The sequence below is a fragment of the Artibeus jamaicensis genome, unplaced genomic scaffold, assembly GCF_021234435.1.
Source record: "Artibeus jamaicensis isolate MK-2021 breed Jamaican fruit bat unplaced genomic scaffold, CSHL_Jam_final contig_923, whole genome shotgun sequence".
Taxonomy (NCBI): Eukaryota; Metazoa; Chordata; class Mammalia; order Chiroptera; family Phyllostomidae; genus Artibeus; species Artibeus jamaicensis.
The window spans coordinates 3,817,114-3,834,702 of NW_026522014.1; the positions used below are offsets into that span (position 1 = coordinate 3,817,114).

Genomic DNA, 17,589 nt, shown 5'->3' on the forward strand with positions numbered 1-17,589 from the left:
AGGACCGGCCAGGGTGGTGTGAATAAACGAGGGGCCCGGAGGCTTGTACCCTGACTGATATCCCTTCCTCTGGAAAGTAACGCTGGGGAATGGTGGCTTTCTCCTTCAGAGGCACTGCTGAGACTGGGAACCATTTCTGGGCTATTCTCCTATCAAATAGCAGACTTACTGTAGGTCTAATTTTGGAATTTCAGAGCTGAGATGATCTTGGAGACCATGTACTTCACTCCTCTCATTTTTAAAAATGGGGAAAATGTGGGCCTAAAAAGGTCAACTTACTTAAGATAACGCAAGTGGAAGAATGGACCGTCTGAGTCACCGTGCCAAGATCCATTTCTAAGGAGGGATGCTAATGTCTTGCCTTTTCAATAGGAAATTAAGTGAATTTTCTCATTTCCCTCTTTGTGTGCAGAAAGCCAAAATGTGAGAATATTGAAAACAATGAAGCAAGTTCATAATTCACTACCTTAAAACAGCTACTATTATTTCTAATATTTTTTTCTTTCAAGTGCTTTTGAACACACAGACCTCATGTGTGAGGTAAAACTGACATCGAGCTGGAGTGTTTTCTGAGGAGGGCTCAGTTTGGTTCAGGTGAAAGGACTTATTTTGCCACTTGTGTTTTTTTATAGAGAAAGATTCTGAAGGAATAGAGGGTAGTATCAAGAATACACTGTAACACACCTGGAAATCATTGTTCTAACATCAGCTCTGATTCACTGTGTAATCTTGGATTGCCTTCCTTGAAACTAAGAGATTAAACCAGATATGGCAAATATGTTTGTTTTCTCCTCCCCCTAACTCGATCAATTAGCAGTGACCACAGTGACAATGCCGGGAAGATTGGTGGACTTAGCTAGCATTAATCACCTGGCAAAACCACCACAAGGAGGGGAATGGTATGTATGGTGATTATTTGCATTCCTATTTGGGCAATTGCCAAGATCCCATCTGGTTGTAAAATTCTGTAATCATATACTAGAGAAGCTATTTTTTCCCCCTGAATTAAACTAATTTATCATTTTACTAGATTTTAAATAAAGTTATTCTTCAGACCAATCAAGATGGCATACTTATCTATAGATATAACTCAGGGGACCAGTCTTCTATTTTCATGTGATGAAAAAGTTATTCCATATAAACACACAAAGCCCTGGTGAACTAAGCCCAGAAAACTTCATCCAAAGCATATGTTAGTTTTCGCTGAGCATGAGCAGTGATTTTCCACTGAGCAGCCCCTCAGCCAGATGTCCGAAAGCTGGGAATGTAAGTTGCCCTGCACGTAGTGCGTTGTCAGAATTCAACCACAGTGTTCCAGGAGCTAAGCTCCCTGAAATAGGAAGTGCCATCTAGATCTCAGTTATCCAGGATCAAGGCTTTGGTAGTGTTTTAGGATTCAAGGTCAAAACCACAAATGTTTTTTTTTGTTTTTTCAATGATACCTTAACTGTCAAGTATAGTTTCTCACTTGCTTGGGGCAAATATGCTTATGACATAAAAAATTACAACGATTTTAGTTTATATTTAAGTTTTAGGAAGCACAAGGTCTTTTTGTTCCTTAGTCCCATCATCACAAACATCAGTTATCACTATGTAAATTAATGCTGGAAGTGCTATGAAAATATGTTTTAAATTAGGATAAAGCCAAACAAATTTACTTTTATAGTATGTGGAAAGATTTACGCTCCTTGATTATTCAAGATTTGGTAATGAGTGTTTTTAAAACAATGTTTGTTATCTTTTCATTTATTTACTAAAGCTCTGTTTTATAAGAAGCTAGAAAAATAGAAAGAAAATCATTTATAGCCTTAGTATCCAGAAATTATTATATCCATATGTATATCCACAACTGAGATCATTCATATATTCTGGGTATGTGTACACACATGTTGCGTTACCATCTTTTCACACACCACATATCTGAACATCTTTGTGTCATTAAACAACCTTACGGAGCGTGATCATTACGCTATCAGTGTGTTGCATCTTATGGATGTGCCATTACTTATTCATTCTTTTGTGACATTTAGATTTATTCAGATTTTCTCCTTTGGTAAACAATACAGTGATTAATGTCAGTGTACATGAATATTCTGGTCTATCTGTGATTTCATTAAATTCTTAGAGTCTGTTAGGTCAATCAATACTAAAGTTTTTAAGATTTTTAACTCATTTCCCTCTGGAAAGTTAGGCCAGCTTACTTTATCCACAGTGAATTAGAATGACAGCTCCTTTATTCCTTTGCCTGGTTTTAAATTTTTGTAGATGAAAAATGCTGTATGTAATTGCATTTCTTTAGTTACTGGTAAGTTTGAATTTGCCCCTTATTTATTGGAGCTTTGCAATTGGGGGTGTCCTGTGTGTGTGTGTGTTTATTTTATATAGGGATGCTTATTTTATATTTGCCATTTTTAATAATGTTTCCTCTCCTAAAGAAGAATGGCCTGGGGTAAGGAGCATAAACGTTTAATTCAGCCAGACCTGGGCTTGGATTGCAGTTGTCAGTTAGACATTTTTCATGTCTTTGGGCAAAAGACCTGTCATCTACGAGTCTGAAGTTCACTGATCTGCAAAATAGGACCATAATGGGATTTAAATGAGTCACTCAGTGATAGCTGCAGTTATCCTCCTCTTCCTTCTCTCCTCATTGTCAGCTCCCTGTCATTTCTCTCTTAAGATCTTTTTGAACAAAACTGAAGCAAAGGTTCAACCAAGTCTGCCATTTGCCTGGAAACAGAGTGGGTAGGTGTGCCTTATGGTCCCCCTAATGGTCGCTGTTAAAATCTTCTTTTCGCTACTTATTAATGGAGTGGTATATACAGAGTGGGGCAACGGCAGGTTGAGAGTTGTTTGTATGGAGAATACTACAATAATAAATAATAATACAAGAATAAACTCTGTTTCGCATACTCACAACTGTAAACCTACTTTCGCTTACCCCATATTTACATTATATACACTGAGAAAGAAGTAGAAAGAGTGGAACGGTCCCAACTACCAGAGAACCAGCTTTTCCTATTCTATGTCTCTGATACTACCTTTGTTAAGGGCTGACTCCCCCGCGTTGCATTTTTTCTGTACTTCCTGTAACAGCTGCCAGAATCTCAGTGTCCTAAATGCCAAAGCTTTAGTGAAAACCAGCAGGGTAGACCAGTGAGGAAGATTCCTTGCCAGCTTATCTAGAAAGCTTAAACAACTGTTTAAATGAGTGAATGGAGCACCTGTTCAAGGGAGTTTAGTTTTGGAATTTCCAAAAGACCTGTTTATCAAACAGTTGCCCTTATAAGGCACTTCCATCACCAAACATCTGCTGCGTAGGTACCCTGTGTCAGGTACAATGTTAAGTGTTGGAGATGCAGTAAGGAGTAAGACGATAGACGTGTGTTGAAAAGGCCAGATAGTGATAAGATTTAAGCACATGCAATATTATTAACAAATACAGGGTGGGATATAAGTACTAAATGTTTGATAGAGGACTCAAGAGTTTTGGAGAAGAAGGAAGTAATTGAATATTGGAGGATATTGTCATAATAAACTTCCAAAATATTCAACGAATTGAGTACTGTATTTTGAAAGTTCTTTTTGTTTCTTCCAAAATGAAAAGGTAAGGCACAGTTTTCCTACAAACTTTGCTTCTAAGTGCTTTGGCTACATCAGATTGAGTCACAAGAGAGAATGGGCGCCTGAGTGCATCCCATTTAGGACATGGGGCACATGCACTTACCCTCCCAAAGTCAGCGTGGTGGGTGGAGATGACATGGGGATAGATTTTGGTAGTCTTAGGTGTTTTAAAAAAGATTTTATTTATTTATTTTTAGGGAGAGAGGGAGAGAAACATCAATGTGTGATTGCCTCTTGCATACCCCCTACTGGGGACCTGGCCCGAAACCCAGGCATGTGCCCTGACTGGGAATCGAATCAGCGACGCTTTGGTTCAACAGTGGGCACTCAATCCCCTGACACTCAATGACAGCCAGGGCTCTAGACTTGAGCTCTTATTCAAGTCTAGAGTGGGTTGTTTGTGGGTTTTTTTGATTTTTTGTTTTGTTTTTGTTTTTGGCTTGAGAAGCACCATCAAATGAAGTCTCTCATGGGTGGACAACCATGACCAGAATGCAGAACTGTAAAAGTGACTTGCTGGATTTTAATCAGCGAGTCTGCCACAGTTGTGGCACACTGGGGCTTTAACTGACCCCAAATTATTTACGGACAGATGCTGGCCTCAAGGCTATAAAGGGAGCCAACCACTTTTATATACACAGACATTTAATTCAGTGTCTAACCACAACTGAAATACTTTTAAATTCTTCCTCATTGCAACCAGAGAAGCCAATATTCCATATTATTATATCTCTCAAATTATAAATTTTCATAACCAATAAAATTAATTATCCTCAACTGTCCTATTCCTACCAATACACTTTTTACATTAGCATTTTAAAATCTATTAAAAATGATCAGTTCTACCAAAGTGACTTCTCTTGTCAGTCATACTAAACTGATCAAAAAAGGGAGCATTAAAAAATTTCTTGGAGCTAACTGGACTTTAATAAAGGAGATTAGTGGTCTTTTTTCATATTTCTATAATAGAATATAAAATTAATTTTAGTAACAAATATTTATCCTTTGGTAATACTTGATTTCATTACAACCTTGTTACTAAGCCATTTCTTCTAAAATATGGCCTTGTCAAGGATTATACTAAATGGGTGTTATAATAGGTTTACTTAGCTACTTGATGTCCAGTAAAGGTCATCCCCAGCTTTGTATATGTAAAGACTTCTTCATTTTGAAGTTGTAAGTTTTTTAAAGCCTTTTATGATTGGGGCTTCCTTTTATCTTTTAAAGGTCACTTTTCTTTTGTTCAGAAGCAGTTCTGAATTAAGATGCTGTTCATATACAGACCACTGACGATGATAAAACACCCATTGCCTTTAAGATATCATACTGTTAATAGTAGGTGATACCGAGTGTGGTAAACATTTTGCAGTGTATCTGTACATTAAACATCATGCTGCTCAATAGTTACATCATGTTATTAGATACAGTTTTTGTTAATTATACTTTAATAAAGCTGGGAAAAGAAAACAAGGAAAAACCCCAAACTGGTAGGTGATAGAAAGATGAATAAGACTACCCCACACAAAGGAGCTGACAGCTTATTTCAATAGAAAATGTGGTCACAGATAAATACAGTATGTAGCAGAAAATGATAATTCTATAGGACAGATGCAAATATGAAAGAAAGCTTTGTAAGCATATAACAAAGTAGTATGTTTTTATATCATAAAGTGAGTGAAAGGAAGTACTGTTAGGTAAAGGCTAGTAATGTTGGCAGAAGTCAGATCTTGGAGAACTTTGATGTTCTTCTAAAATATTTGAGCTTTATTCTTGAGGGAAAGAAGACTGTTAGGAAGCTTTTTAGAGTGTCCTTTCCCATTAGAAAGTACTTCCTAGTCACTATAAAAAATTGGAAAGTACAGAAATGCAACCTCACTCGTAAATTCACCCTCCCTCTCTGTTCCCCACCCTGGCCCTGTCTCCCACTTGTGGTCCTGGCCCACAGTGCCATGACGGAAGCCACACTTCAGGAGTGGTGCTTAGGAGTGGTGTGCACTACGTTGGAGAAGAGCAGAAGGCAGTGACTGTGCAGTAGGATAATGTGGTTGTTAGGAATCTGAGTGGTCAGGAAGGAATGAGAACGAGAATCTTTTCAAAGATAAAATCAACGGGAAATTTGAACCAATTTTAAGTGAGGGGTGTATTGGGAGGTGAAGAGGAAGACAAGTTACATGACTGACTGCCTTTCTGAGCCCACATAACCCCAAACATCCAGCTCATATCAAACGGGAGCGACCTTACAGGAGGCACAGGATGGGAGACACGTAGTTTTGTTTCAGGGCACTTTGATTTTGAGGCGCTTCTGTGAAGGTATCACACTCATCTGGAGTGTATACTGTCTGTGGAATCAGGGATCCAAGTGGCGGGGACTGTTGCATCCTCTTCTCTGTTTACAGAGCATTCACCCTTTTTTAACACATCACCACTTAGCTTTGCTGGCGTCTTCTTTTTTATGGACAGTTTCTGAGGTTGTGGAGACAATTGATTGAAGAAGCACAGCAGTACACATGGTATTTACAAAGTCATTTCTTTTACAAGATATATGTGAGAGGTGAAAGTTAGTGTGATTCAAGGGTCAGTGATCCCCGGATTTGACCATTAATCCTATGGTAATGGAGGGGATGGCAGCTGCCACCCCAGACACACCAAGAGTAATGTGACGGCACTGTCCTCCACCTGTTCTGAAAGATGGCTGATTATCACGTTCCCCTATAAAGTGCTCCTGCCCTTTAGGTTCTGGCTATAAATAAGGGAAGCGTGAGACAGATCCAATTGTAGATATCATGTATGTTTACATTGTCAAAGATGATCCAGAAACAGTCGATTGCATTTGACTCTAGCTCTTGGAGAAGTCTAAATGGAAGGGACAGCTCATTTATAAGAAAGCAGAGTCTTTCATGCTTTGTGGAGGGACATGACTGATTTAATATTGGATCGCAGCTGGTCGGAGAGGTTCCTTTCCCATCTAGTCTTGGCTTTCCAAGCTCAGCCTTGTACCCTTGCTTCAGTGTCCTTGGGTATATGTACATTGCCTAACAATTGGTGATTTGTGTTTCAGTCTTGTTTTTCAGTTTTTTCCACCATGTGATGTCTGGCCTCAGCTTGCAGAGTTTAACAATTAGCCATATGTCACTCATGACCTTTACAAAAATTAAATTTTTAGTTGGCTAAGTAGGTCTCAGTTGGTGCTAGAAATGTTAGCTAGAAGTTTTTTTTTCTTTCCCTGTGTGCTATCAGCATTTGAACCTGTTTGAGATTTTAGAAGATTATGCAGCCTTTGTTTTTATTATTTGATTCTTGGTAGAGAGTGATAAAACTTAATGAGTGGATTCTCTTTTCAGAGACCAGTACACAAGTGAAGTGCAGGATTTTAGGCAAACCTTTACCTTTCATGATTTCTATGTAATTACACCCTAAACATGTCACAGATATACTCAGTAGAGGCAGGTCTTTTGTTGCTGTTGTCACTCACCTGCCTCTGTTGTCCTGGCTGACCCTGGAAGCAGAACTTCAGTTCTCAGGATCTTGGTTTACTCACGTTCCTCTGAGCCTGATGACCTCTGTTTTCTCGAGTCCCTGTCCTTCTGCAGGGGCAGTGAGCCCATCTGTCTGCCTCCCTTCTGTGTTGTGTGGACAACTGGACCCACCCCAAACGACACTTTAGGGAAAGTCACCTAATATCTTCAGGGCCTACGGTTCCACTAAGTCCTCCGAAAGGGGGGAGAGAGAATTCCTAGGGCTCCTAGCTCACCTCTCTTCTGATTCTGGCCCCTTCTCATCTTCCTAATCCTCCATTCTCTTTCAGGGTTTGAGCATGTGAATTTTATTCACACAACAGATCATGTGTCATAAAGCTCTCACTGTTGTTCATCTCATCACTATTCTCACCTCCTGTCATTCACTCACCACTCCAGTTCGGCCGTACTGAATTACTTCCTGTCGTATAGTTCTGTTCTACTCTCTCATTCCTATCTTGTACATGCTATACTTTCTCCCAGAATGTCTTCCACATACTTTCTCTCACTCATTACAGACATTTCTTGTAATACTGGTTTGGTGGTAATGAACTCCTTTAGCTTTTTCTTGTCTGGAAAGTTTGTAATTTCTCCTTTAATTTTAAATCATAGCCTTGCTGGATAAAGTAGTCTTGGTTGTAGTTCCTTGCTTTTCATCACTCTGAATACTTTGTGCCAATCCTCTCTGACTTGGAATGTTTCTCTTGAGAAATCAGCTGACCATTTTATGGGAGCTCCCTTGAAAGTAACTTACTGTCTTTCTCTTGCTGCTTTTAAGATTCTCCCTTTGTCTTTAACCTTTGCATATTTAGTTAATGATGTATCTTGGTGTGGGCCTCTGTGTTTACCTTGTTTGGGACTTTGTGCTTCCTGGACTTGTGTGTTGTTTTTTTTTTTCCTTCACTAGGTTAGGGAAGTGATCAGTCGTTATTTCTTCAAATAGGTTCTCAGTTCCTTGCTCTTTCTTTTCTCCTTCTGTGCCCCTATGATGCTGATATTGTTGTGTTTCAAGTTGTCCCAAAGGTCTCTTAAAGCACCCTTATTTTGTAAACATTCTTTTCTCTTCTTGCTGCTCCGATTCAATGTTTTCTACTATTTTGTTCCAAAAAATATATATGGAATCACAGATTTGTGTGTCATCATCCTTGTATGGTGGGCATGTTAATCTGCTCGGTATCATTCCAATTTTATTGTATGTGCTACTGAAGCAAGCACTAGTGTTTGATTAAATAACAGGAGACTATAGTGTAGTCAAGTTGACACATGAAAGACCATCATTGTTGGTGTGTAGTGATGGTGTGTTCATTAACACATTTATGTAAGGAGTAGGAATCCATTCTAGCTCAGCTACCACTAGGATGCTTTACAATCACATTACTTTCTTCTAATGTTCTCGAGATTCTTACCTACTATTTCACTCTTTCATTTAATGTCTTTTGTGTTTTAGCATTATCTTCAACCACCCTGGGTATATGCATAATTTCTGGAAGTTTGTTTACAGAGTTCTTTGTGTTAGAAGCCCCTCTGCCTTTAACCCATGCCGTTACTTTTGATGATCTTGAAAAAATGGTTAAGTTCCCTTCAAGGCTATTTTTCTCTGTTTCTAGGCAAATTCTTAAGATGAGGTCCTCTTCTCAAGGTTCCTGAGAACTTAGAATTTAGTGTTTAGTTCTCATGATATCCTTTTAGTCCTTCCAGAAGAAGTGTGGTCACCTTTCGGAGCTTGGCGTGGGAGAGTATAAACGTCTATACCCGAGGAATTCCTCTACTCCAGGAAAGACTCACGTTTTCTTCCCAGCCTTGAGAAGCTCTCAGATGCTCTTTGGTGTGACCAGTGTCCTCCTTGCTCCTTTCTTAACCTCAACACCCACACATTATATAGCACTTCCCTCCACCTGTTTTTCTGTGAAGGAAGTTCAAAATAATCTCCCTCTGTAGGGCATTAGAAACACCATGCTGTGCTGGCTCTGGTAGTGAAAGAATTAATGAGTATCAACTGCTAAGACAAATGCTAGAACAGAGCTTGACTTACTAACTCATCCCGTTGCATCTGTACGAGTATTAACTTCTGTGAATGAGAAGTCAGCTATTGCTCTTAGGATATGAGCCCATCCCCCACCCCAGTCGATGCCGGTTAGTGAATTTTTCTGTGGTGATGGCACCTGTCCAATGGGAACTGGACCAATGTCCCCAATTTATTTCATGCTGGCTACCAGTTGTCAGTTTGTGAAGCATATGTCTCCAATTTAAACCAAAAGCCTGGTTGAACTGAAAGAGAACATTGCTAATTCCTCATTGGTATGTTTAATTGTTTATAATAATTTGAAAAAATACTGTGAAAAACATGAGCATCAGTGCAATTGCCCAGTTTTCTATTGAACTGTCTACTGGAAAAACTCACCAATTTGAGCTTCACTGTCTTAGAATTTGTCAGATTTAGAATGAGCTCGGTTTTATTTATTTATGATGGAATTTCTTCCTGATTACTTTAATGCCATAAACTGTTTCTGCAAGGAGAAATTAAACTCATGTTTAAAAACTTTTAAGTACTTCAACAACCACATATTTGCAGATTAATGATACTATTTATAATTGAATTCTATCTTGTCAAAAAGAAGTGATATAGGGCCTTCTAATCACTTTGTATCATTAATAACTTCTATATATTTGACCTTAATAAAGCTCCACTTATCTTGAAATCCTCTTTTATTAAATGTGTCCATATATGTTAGTTATCTTCCCTCAGAGTCAACCATAGCTATTCTAAATTGGAAGAGGTTACATCCTCCATTTGGCTGTTAATTATCTACAAGTATGAAATAGTTGGTGCCAATAATAATACAAAAATGTGTATTTTATTTTATCATGGGTTTTGTATATATTTTACAAATATATCTGCGGATATGGAAATTTACAACAGTCCAAATGATATGAGAAAAACACCATTAAGATATTATCTTTTTCAGATGTCAAAAGAGTCATTTTTCAAGCCAGAGGATACTGTATTTTGAGGGATTTGTGATGGATAATTTTATGTGTCAACTTGACTGGGCCATGGTGCCCAAGTATTTGGTCAGATACTATATTAAATGTCTCTGTCAGGTGTTTTCTAATGACTCTAACATTTAAATTGAGGAAAGCAAATTGCCCTCTGTCTTCAAAGTGGGCCCAACCTAACCAACTGAAGGCCTTAACAGAAAAAGACTGACCTCCCATGAAGACGGGGGAGCTCTGAAAGCAGACTGACTTTGGACTCCAACTGCAGCATCCACTTTTCCCTGGGTTTCCAGCCTGCTGGCCTACCCTGCAGATTTTGGATTTGTCAGCTTCCCTATATAATCCCATGAGCCAATCTCTTAAAATCAATCAAGTTTACTATAAATACAAATATAATATCATATGTATAATTACACACACATCCTGTTGGTTCTGGTTTTCTGGAGAACCCTGACAAATATCGGTTGCTTTGTATTGCCTTTTGAACTAGCTGGCTGTGCACTCAACTGTCCATTATGTGGAGTATGTTTATTTTTTCACTTCCTCTTCTTTAGTTACCCATGAAAACACTAGGCTTACGCTTAATGAATATATCTTTGTCCTTATACACTTTGTCTTCCTCGATTATCCTTATATACATCATGTATAGCTCTCTGAGTTTTAAGTTTATTATGCAAAAAATAGGAAAAGTAGGCACTCTCTTTACTTTTTTTGTGGCATAGTTACTGGATCATTCGGTACCAGAGTTAATGATAATTTGTGTAATGTTTTATATTGTCCATAATTTACTTTCAATTACTTTATCATATACATCACAATATTTATGGGTTTAACTTTCTTTTAGGAGTTGTTAATTTAGCATTCCACGTATACCAGTCACAAATCCTCACTAGGATAGGTTAATTAATATTTGGAAGACCCTAATTAGAAGTCTGCACTCCAGAGACAGGTACTTTAAATCTACACAGGAAGGTTATACTAAGGATGTTATTGTACAAATAATTGGTGAAATGAGCAATATTGAAACTATGTGGATTGGCCTTAGAAGTATTTTATGTTAATAGACTTTGAGTCAGGCAAGGCCAGCAAGCCAGTAGCTTTTGAAGTAACATCTAACTTGAGTACTCATTTGGTCCCGTTTTCAGATATGTAGGATTCTGTTGGGTAATCAGATTAGAAGGTTAGACACATTCTACAGTAGAATACTGTCCCATCTGCTGTAAGGACACCTCCATGCAGGTTACTGTCAGAGTACCTTAAAGACAGACACCTGGGACATTGCTGAGCTCACAAGATAGAGCTGTGGGTTTGCTTTTTCACCTCTGGGTTTCAGCCCACAAGATAGAAATATTCCTACTCATCGGGCTTTTTATACACAGCAAAAAGCCCTCACATGTTTAGAATCTTTAGAGACTACCAATGCTTACGCCCAAATGCCTGATAATTGTGAACCCCAGTTTGTCTTAGGTCACTTTGTAACAAGCCCCTAACTCACTCTTAGCACAACACACAGCAGGCATTAAAAGCTCTCTCTCTCTCATTATCATAAATCAGTGAACCGGCTTTGGTTCTGGGGAAAGAAAAGGAAGGCCGAAGTTATGACCCTTTGTTCTAAAGCTGCCAGGATCCTCCTGTCTAAGCAGGGTTTATTGCCAAATTTCTTTTTAAAACTTCAAGCATGGACGATACTCTCCATGCTTTCCTAGTCTCAACTTGGAGTCTCTTTAGCAGAGCCACTCAAATCATGTGGAGGTGAGTCAGTTCTACCACGGAAGCTTGTGAGAAGTCGGAGGTGTCTGTGGGAGCATGTGAACGCCTGGCAGGTCCCCAGGCGTGCACTGTGCGAAGCCATCACCTGGCGTGTGTGCAGCATGCCAGAGCCGGGGACATCGTCCATCTCCGATGTGTCGGGAAGATGAATCGGAACCCAGACGCGGAGAGCTTGTGGAAGCCTTGTGGGAGATTCCTTCCAGGCGGTGCTCACAGAAAGTCCTGAATTGGTTTTGACCTACACTGATTAACAAAAATGTGTCATAAGGAAGTTAAGGAAATATTTTTTTCTTATTTTTGAAAAAGTGTTGTAGCTCAAACTACCAGAAATGTGAAAAAGAATGATTCTAGTTGAAATCTTCTGATATGCTAATTTTAGTTGTATTTGTTTTACATAGCCTTGGATTACTGGGTCAGAAATGTCATTGCTAATGCATTTATAAACTAGTTACCCCTAAAAGTATGCCTCTGTTGCAAAGCAAAGGATGAGGTCTTGTTTGTTTTCTTTTGATAAAGGAGCAGAATCTCTTGTTGGCTCAGAAACAAGAACTCCTATATTTAAACTTGCTTTTGTTTGCTTTTCTCAGTCAAGTAACACAGGAACAATGTGAAGGTGACTGAACTAAATATATATGCGTGTGTGTGTGTGTGTGTGTGTGTGTGTGTGTGTGTGTGTCTTGATGGTGGTTTTGGATCCTGAAGAAAGCCAAGAAGGTGTAATTTATTTGAAACAGTTCCCTCATAGTTACATTTTAAAATCTATATCCATAGTAGGCATACATACATATTTATTCACTTACTTACTATGCAGTAGCAAAACTGAGCTACATTCCAGAGTGGATGTCATCTGGGTCCTTTTTCTGTGACCATATATTAGTACCTATTAGTGAAAGTAGATGGGGGGCAAATATTAATGGACTAATTTTCAGTCATATCCACCAGTATTTCAGGACATGTACGTTCCAGACTGGCTCCCTTTTCTGTTTGTGTCATTAAGGTTTGCTCCCCTCGACAGGTTATTTGTTGTCCACTCAACCATCGATGTTTCTCAAAGGACATAGACGCAGATTTGATTGTTTGTTTGTTCGAGGTCTTATATTTAACATATACATTCTACCTCTTCTGCAGTCAAGTATAGGAGTTCTTGTTTGTCCTTGAAGACTCAACTCAAATATTTTTTCCTGCATGAAATCCTTCCCTGTCTTAGGCAAATAAAAAAAGATTACTTGGTTTATTCCTCTGTTATATCAGTTATCACAGTATATTGTAGTTGTTTATTTTGACTTGTGTTCCGACTAAGCTGTGCGCTACTCGACATTGCGCCTTCCACAAAGTGCAGCACGATGTCTGGCCAAGAGTCACTACTCTAAAATTTTTATGAATGAATAAGTGTGAATGAGTACATGTGACAAGAAATAAGAGATGACAAAAACATAAGTAAAGTGAAAGGTCAGAAGCACTAAGAAGGCATCATAAACCTGACAATTTAAGAAAAATATTAGAGGGTTCTATATGAGAGCCATAGGAAGAAGCATGTTACATGAGAAGATGAATAAAACCCAAACGAGCTGCATTTAGGAAGGCGCCTTTTGACGTTGCGATGTTTATTGTGATGGAGAAACATGGTAGAGACCAAGCAAGTGGCATGAGGCTGTAAAAACATGTCTAAAGTCAGGAAGAAAAACAGAATTCGTCCTGGCATAAGTCCTGTAAGTGTCACGGTTCTGAGAAGTACATGCTATTAGGGACCGTGCTACATGTGCTTCTACGTGTGCAATACGTGTTTCTGGTTCATAGGTCCCCACATACAATGCACAGGAGTTGCCAGTTTCCCAGTCGTGTGCATGGAAAGCACACCTGGACAAGCAGGGCCGGCACTGTGGGCCATGGACTTGATTTTTTGTTTTTATCTCTGATCTTTGTTTCTGCTTTCTATTTTTATGGTAGCTTTTTATGTATATTTTTAAAAAACAACTCATTCCAAGTTTTTAAGATTTGGGGGGATGTTACAGAGTTTTTTAAGGTACAGGTTAGATAGTAAATTGTTGAATTTAATTGAAAATGTAGTTTTTATTATACCTACTAGTTGGACTTGATGAATTATAAGTTTTTTTTCACTATTGTGCTTTGTATTAAGCAAGGTATCGTACACCTGTTTTATCTTTTCCCAAAAAACAAGTAGTTCAGCAGAAGTAAGGGCAATCAGTTCCTCCTGATGGAAGACCACTTTGAGTAGCCTTTGGAATGATTAGGGAAAAAGAGCTGGCACCCTCCTGTCCGTTCTGCTGCTCTTGAAGGAGAGTTTGATAGTCATTACATAGAGAGGCTCAGTGAGAATTTCATTTAAATCTACGCACAAGTAAAATGAGAGCTTAACACAGCCATGTACAGCATAGAAAAGAAATCGGTCTCAGTGATTCTGTGATTGAAATGTAGTCATAGTTCTGACACACTACAGTGTTGGGGCTTGTGTAGCTCACATGCTATGAAACAGGCTCGGTGTGGGTGTTCGCTTAGGTAGTAGCTTCAGGACACTTTACCTTGGTTTTACCAGGAGCCCGCGTTGCAGCTAGTGTGGTATGCTCTGATTCTATAAAAAGGGATTAATGTTGCTATTCAAATGTGTGCTGTGGCTACTGCTGTCTCTCAAATTGTTAACAGTGGTAGAATAACTCAAAATATAAGTTGTGTTTATTCTCATTTCATTTTTCCTCTTCTCAAACTCTCAATTGTTTTTAACAACAAAGCAGTTGTTTAGATGAAATTCAGAATGCAAAATTTTTAACTTACATATGCTTGTGTACTTGGATTTTTCTTTGTGTTTAAGAAAGCCATCTTTTTAATTGTCATCTTTTCGTTGGTCTCTTCCTACAGGTTTTCAGCACATACTCCAACGAAGACTACGACAGGAGGAATGATGAGGTTGACCCAGTGGCTGCGTCAGCTGAGTATGAACTTGAAAAGCGTGTAGAAAAGCTGGATCTTTTCCCAGTGGAACTGGAGAAAGGTATATGAGCTCTACAATGTTTATAATGTTATACTGCTATGTCAATAATACAGAAATGACTTGATTTTTCCTAAGTGTAGCTTTTTCCCCCCTTAAGGATTGGGTTGAGTTTTAATTCTCGTGCAGGAGTTTATTAATTAAACTTCAAAAGTAGTCGATCTCAGTTTTATATAGATGGTGGATTGAAAGATTCTCTCTACCCTTTACTTCTAACTGAAACTCATCTGCATTCGTTGGCTGGACAGTGGCTAAGAGCAGGGAGGCATGAGTGAGCCCAGCTGGTTGGTTGGCACTGCGGCAAAGGGCTGCCCAGGTGGCAGCCCAGAGGGAGCTGCTGCATGTGAGAATTGGGGCAGGTGGTAGGTGGTTGGGGTTTTGGGTTTTGCTTTTTTGGTGGAGGGAGAGTGGTCATGGTTAGATTCCGAATGTGGTAGATCTGGGGAGTGCGAGGCTTTTCAAAAATTTCCGGTTTTGGATCGAAGGCAGTGGAATCCTCTTCATTGCTGAAGTGGGAAGGGCTAAAGGAGAGCAGGGAGACCCAGAACAGAGTGGCTTCCCCTTGAATCCGCTCCCTGGGATCACAGCCTGCCTGCTGCAGAGACTGGGGACCACAGGACCAGAGGCTGTTATGTTGATGGTCAAGTAAGTGGGAAGCTGGGAACTGGACTCTGACCAATGAACAGAAGAATATCACACCTCAGAGTTTTAGGAAAAAAGCAGAACAGATGATGCCTTGAATAACAAAAAAAGAAAACAGTGAAACAGAAAACCAAATAAGGATATTAAAGTATGGCTTTAATAAGGAATTCTTAATCAAATAAACAATAACAAAAATAAGATTAAATTTTTTTATTTTATTTTATTTAAAAAATTTGTTTTAATTTGTTTTTTAAATCAACACAAAAATATAAAATTTTGTGCTGATTTTTTAAAATAAAAATGTCAGTAGAAGAATTAAAGAGGAAAGGATGATTGTCGTTGACGTAGAAGTTCAAGCATAAGAAATGTCCTAAACTAATTCTCAAATGACAGCAAAAATCCAAGAAAAATTGTGAAGGAGACCCCACATGCATATTATAGGTAACAGAAGGGGAAATAAAAATAGGGGATAAAAGATATACTAGACAAGAAATAGATTTTTTCTGAGCTCAAAGAAGACCTGATCCCCATATTGAAAGGGCTTGGCCAACTGGTTGCAAGAACTTAAAAAGTGTTTTTATGCTTAAAAACACTTAAGCATAAGCTGGGGGAAATCCTAATCTTCAAACATACAGTGAAAACCTTACAAAGTACCAGGCCAAAATCCAGGCAAACCAAGAGTGAAGGTACTTGCAAAAGCAAATATTATTAGACTGTCATCAGACCTGTCACTTGTCACACTGCAAGTGGGGAGACATACATAACAATTTCACATCCCACTGAGAAGAAAGAGGTGGTGGTCTAAGAATCCTACATCCATCCCAGAGCGGAAAGAAGGAAATTTGCTGACACAGGAGACTTTAAAGAACCCACCACCCACATAACTTTCAGTAGGGAGGGAGAGAAATGACAAGCAAGTTATTGAAATCAGCAAAAATGAGGGGAAAGGAGCCGAAAACTATGTAAATAGTAGTAGGCATAAAATTGGTTGCATGAAAAAAAAATAAAGAATACCAGTCATGACATGAAGGTTGAATGTCTTACTCATTCCTGTTAAATGACACTTTCATTTGACCTTAAATAGAATGTAAGAATGCTGCTTGCATTTTTTATCCATAAACATGTAAAACTTTTTTTTAGGTCATGGCATATACAGCTGGATTGGGCTGTGGGCCATGGTATTGGCTGTCATACCCAGAATAAGAACAATCCAAGTATTTCTCAATGATAGAAAAGAATATGTAAATTATAGCCTATCTATTCAATAAAATATTATTCAGCAGTAAAATGAAGGAGCTACAGTTCCATTATGTATGATTCCTACGAATATAAAATTGAGAGGTGGGGTGAACAAATCACACAAGTCATTTAATATAATTCCATTTGTTTAAATTTCAAAGTGAGGACAAACTGAACATTACATTGTTTAGAGATACACACGTAAGTGGTTTTAAAAGGCACGGCTAAGAAAAGGAGGGAACAATTGGCATACCATTTGGGATAATGGTTACTGAGGAGAGAGTTGGATATTGGGGAGGGGTGCAGAGTAGCCTTTTGGGGTATTGCTAGTGTTCTGTGTCTTTATCAGTACATGTGTGGTTGTTATATTTTTAAGCACCTTTTGTAGATAAATGATTTTGCAAAACTTTTGTTTGTATGCTATATTGTATAATAAAAGTTAAACTGGAAAGATTAAACTGGAAGAGCACCAAATAAAGTACAATTATTTTTGTTTCTCAAGGAACCTTCATACTGTTTTCCACAGTGGCTGCACCAATTCACATTCCCACCGACAGTGCACAGTGCTGTTTTATTCATGGATCACAGGCGCTCGGGAGTTTATGTGGAAGCTCAGTATGCTTCTCCTCCAGGCATCTGCTGACAAATTGCACACAGTTATTTCCCTCTATGTTCCATTGACCAAAGCAAGTCATTTCACCCATCCCAAATTCAATGGATGAGGAATGCATATCCCACCCACAGTAAAAGGCACTGTGAAGTTACACAGTGAACTCAGTAGAAAAATTGGCAATTTAGTGA

At 38.6% G+C, this 17,589-nt stretch overlaps 1 protein-coding gene and 1 non-coding gene across 2 annotated transcripts in view; one reads left to right on the forward strand and one right to left on the reverse strand.

The window, feature by feature from the left end:
- PPP1R9A (protein phosphatase 1 regulatory subunit 9A) overlaps window positions 1-17,589 on the forward strand; it is a 271,034-nt gene that overhangs the window by 133,319 nt on the left and 120,126 nt on the right. Inside the window, 1 exon segment of the mRNA XM_053655080.1 lies at window positions 14,778-14,910. Coding sequence (XP_053511055.1) covers window positions 14,778-14,910 — 133 coding nt within the window.
- Window positions 8,242-8,351, reverse strand: LOC119047366 (U6 spliceosomal RNA). The gene has a single exon (XR_005082133.2). It is a non-coding gene; the product is annotated as a U6 spliceosomal RNA (small nuclear RNA).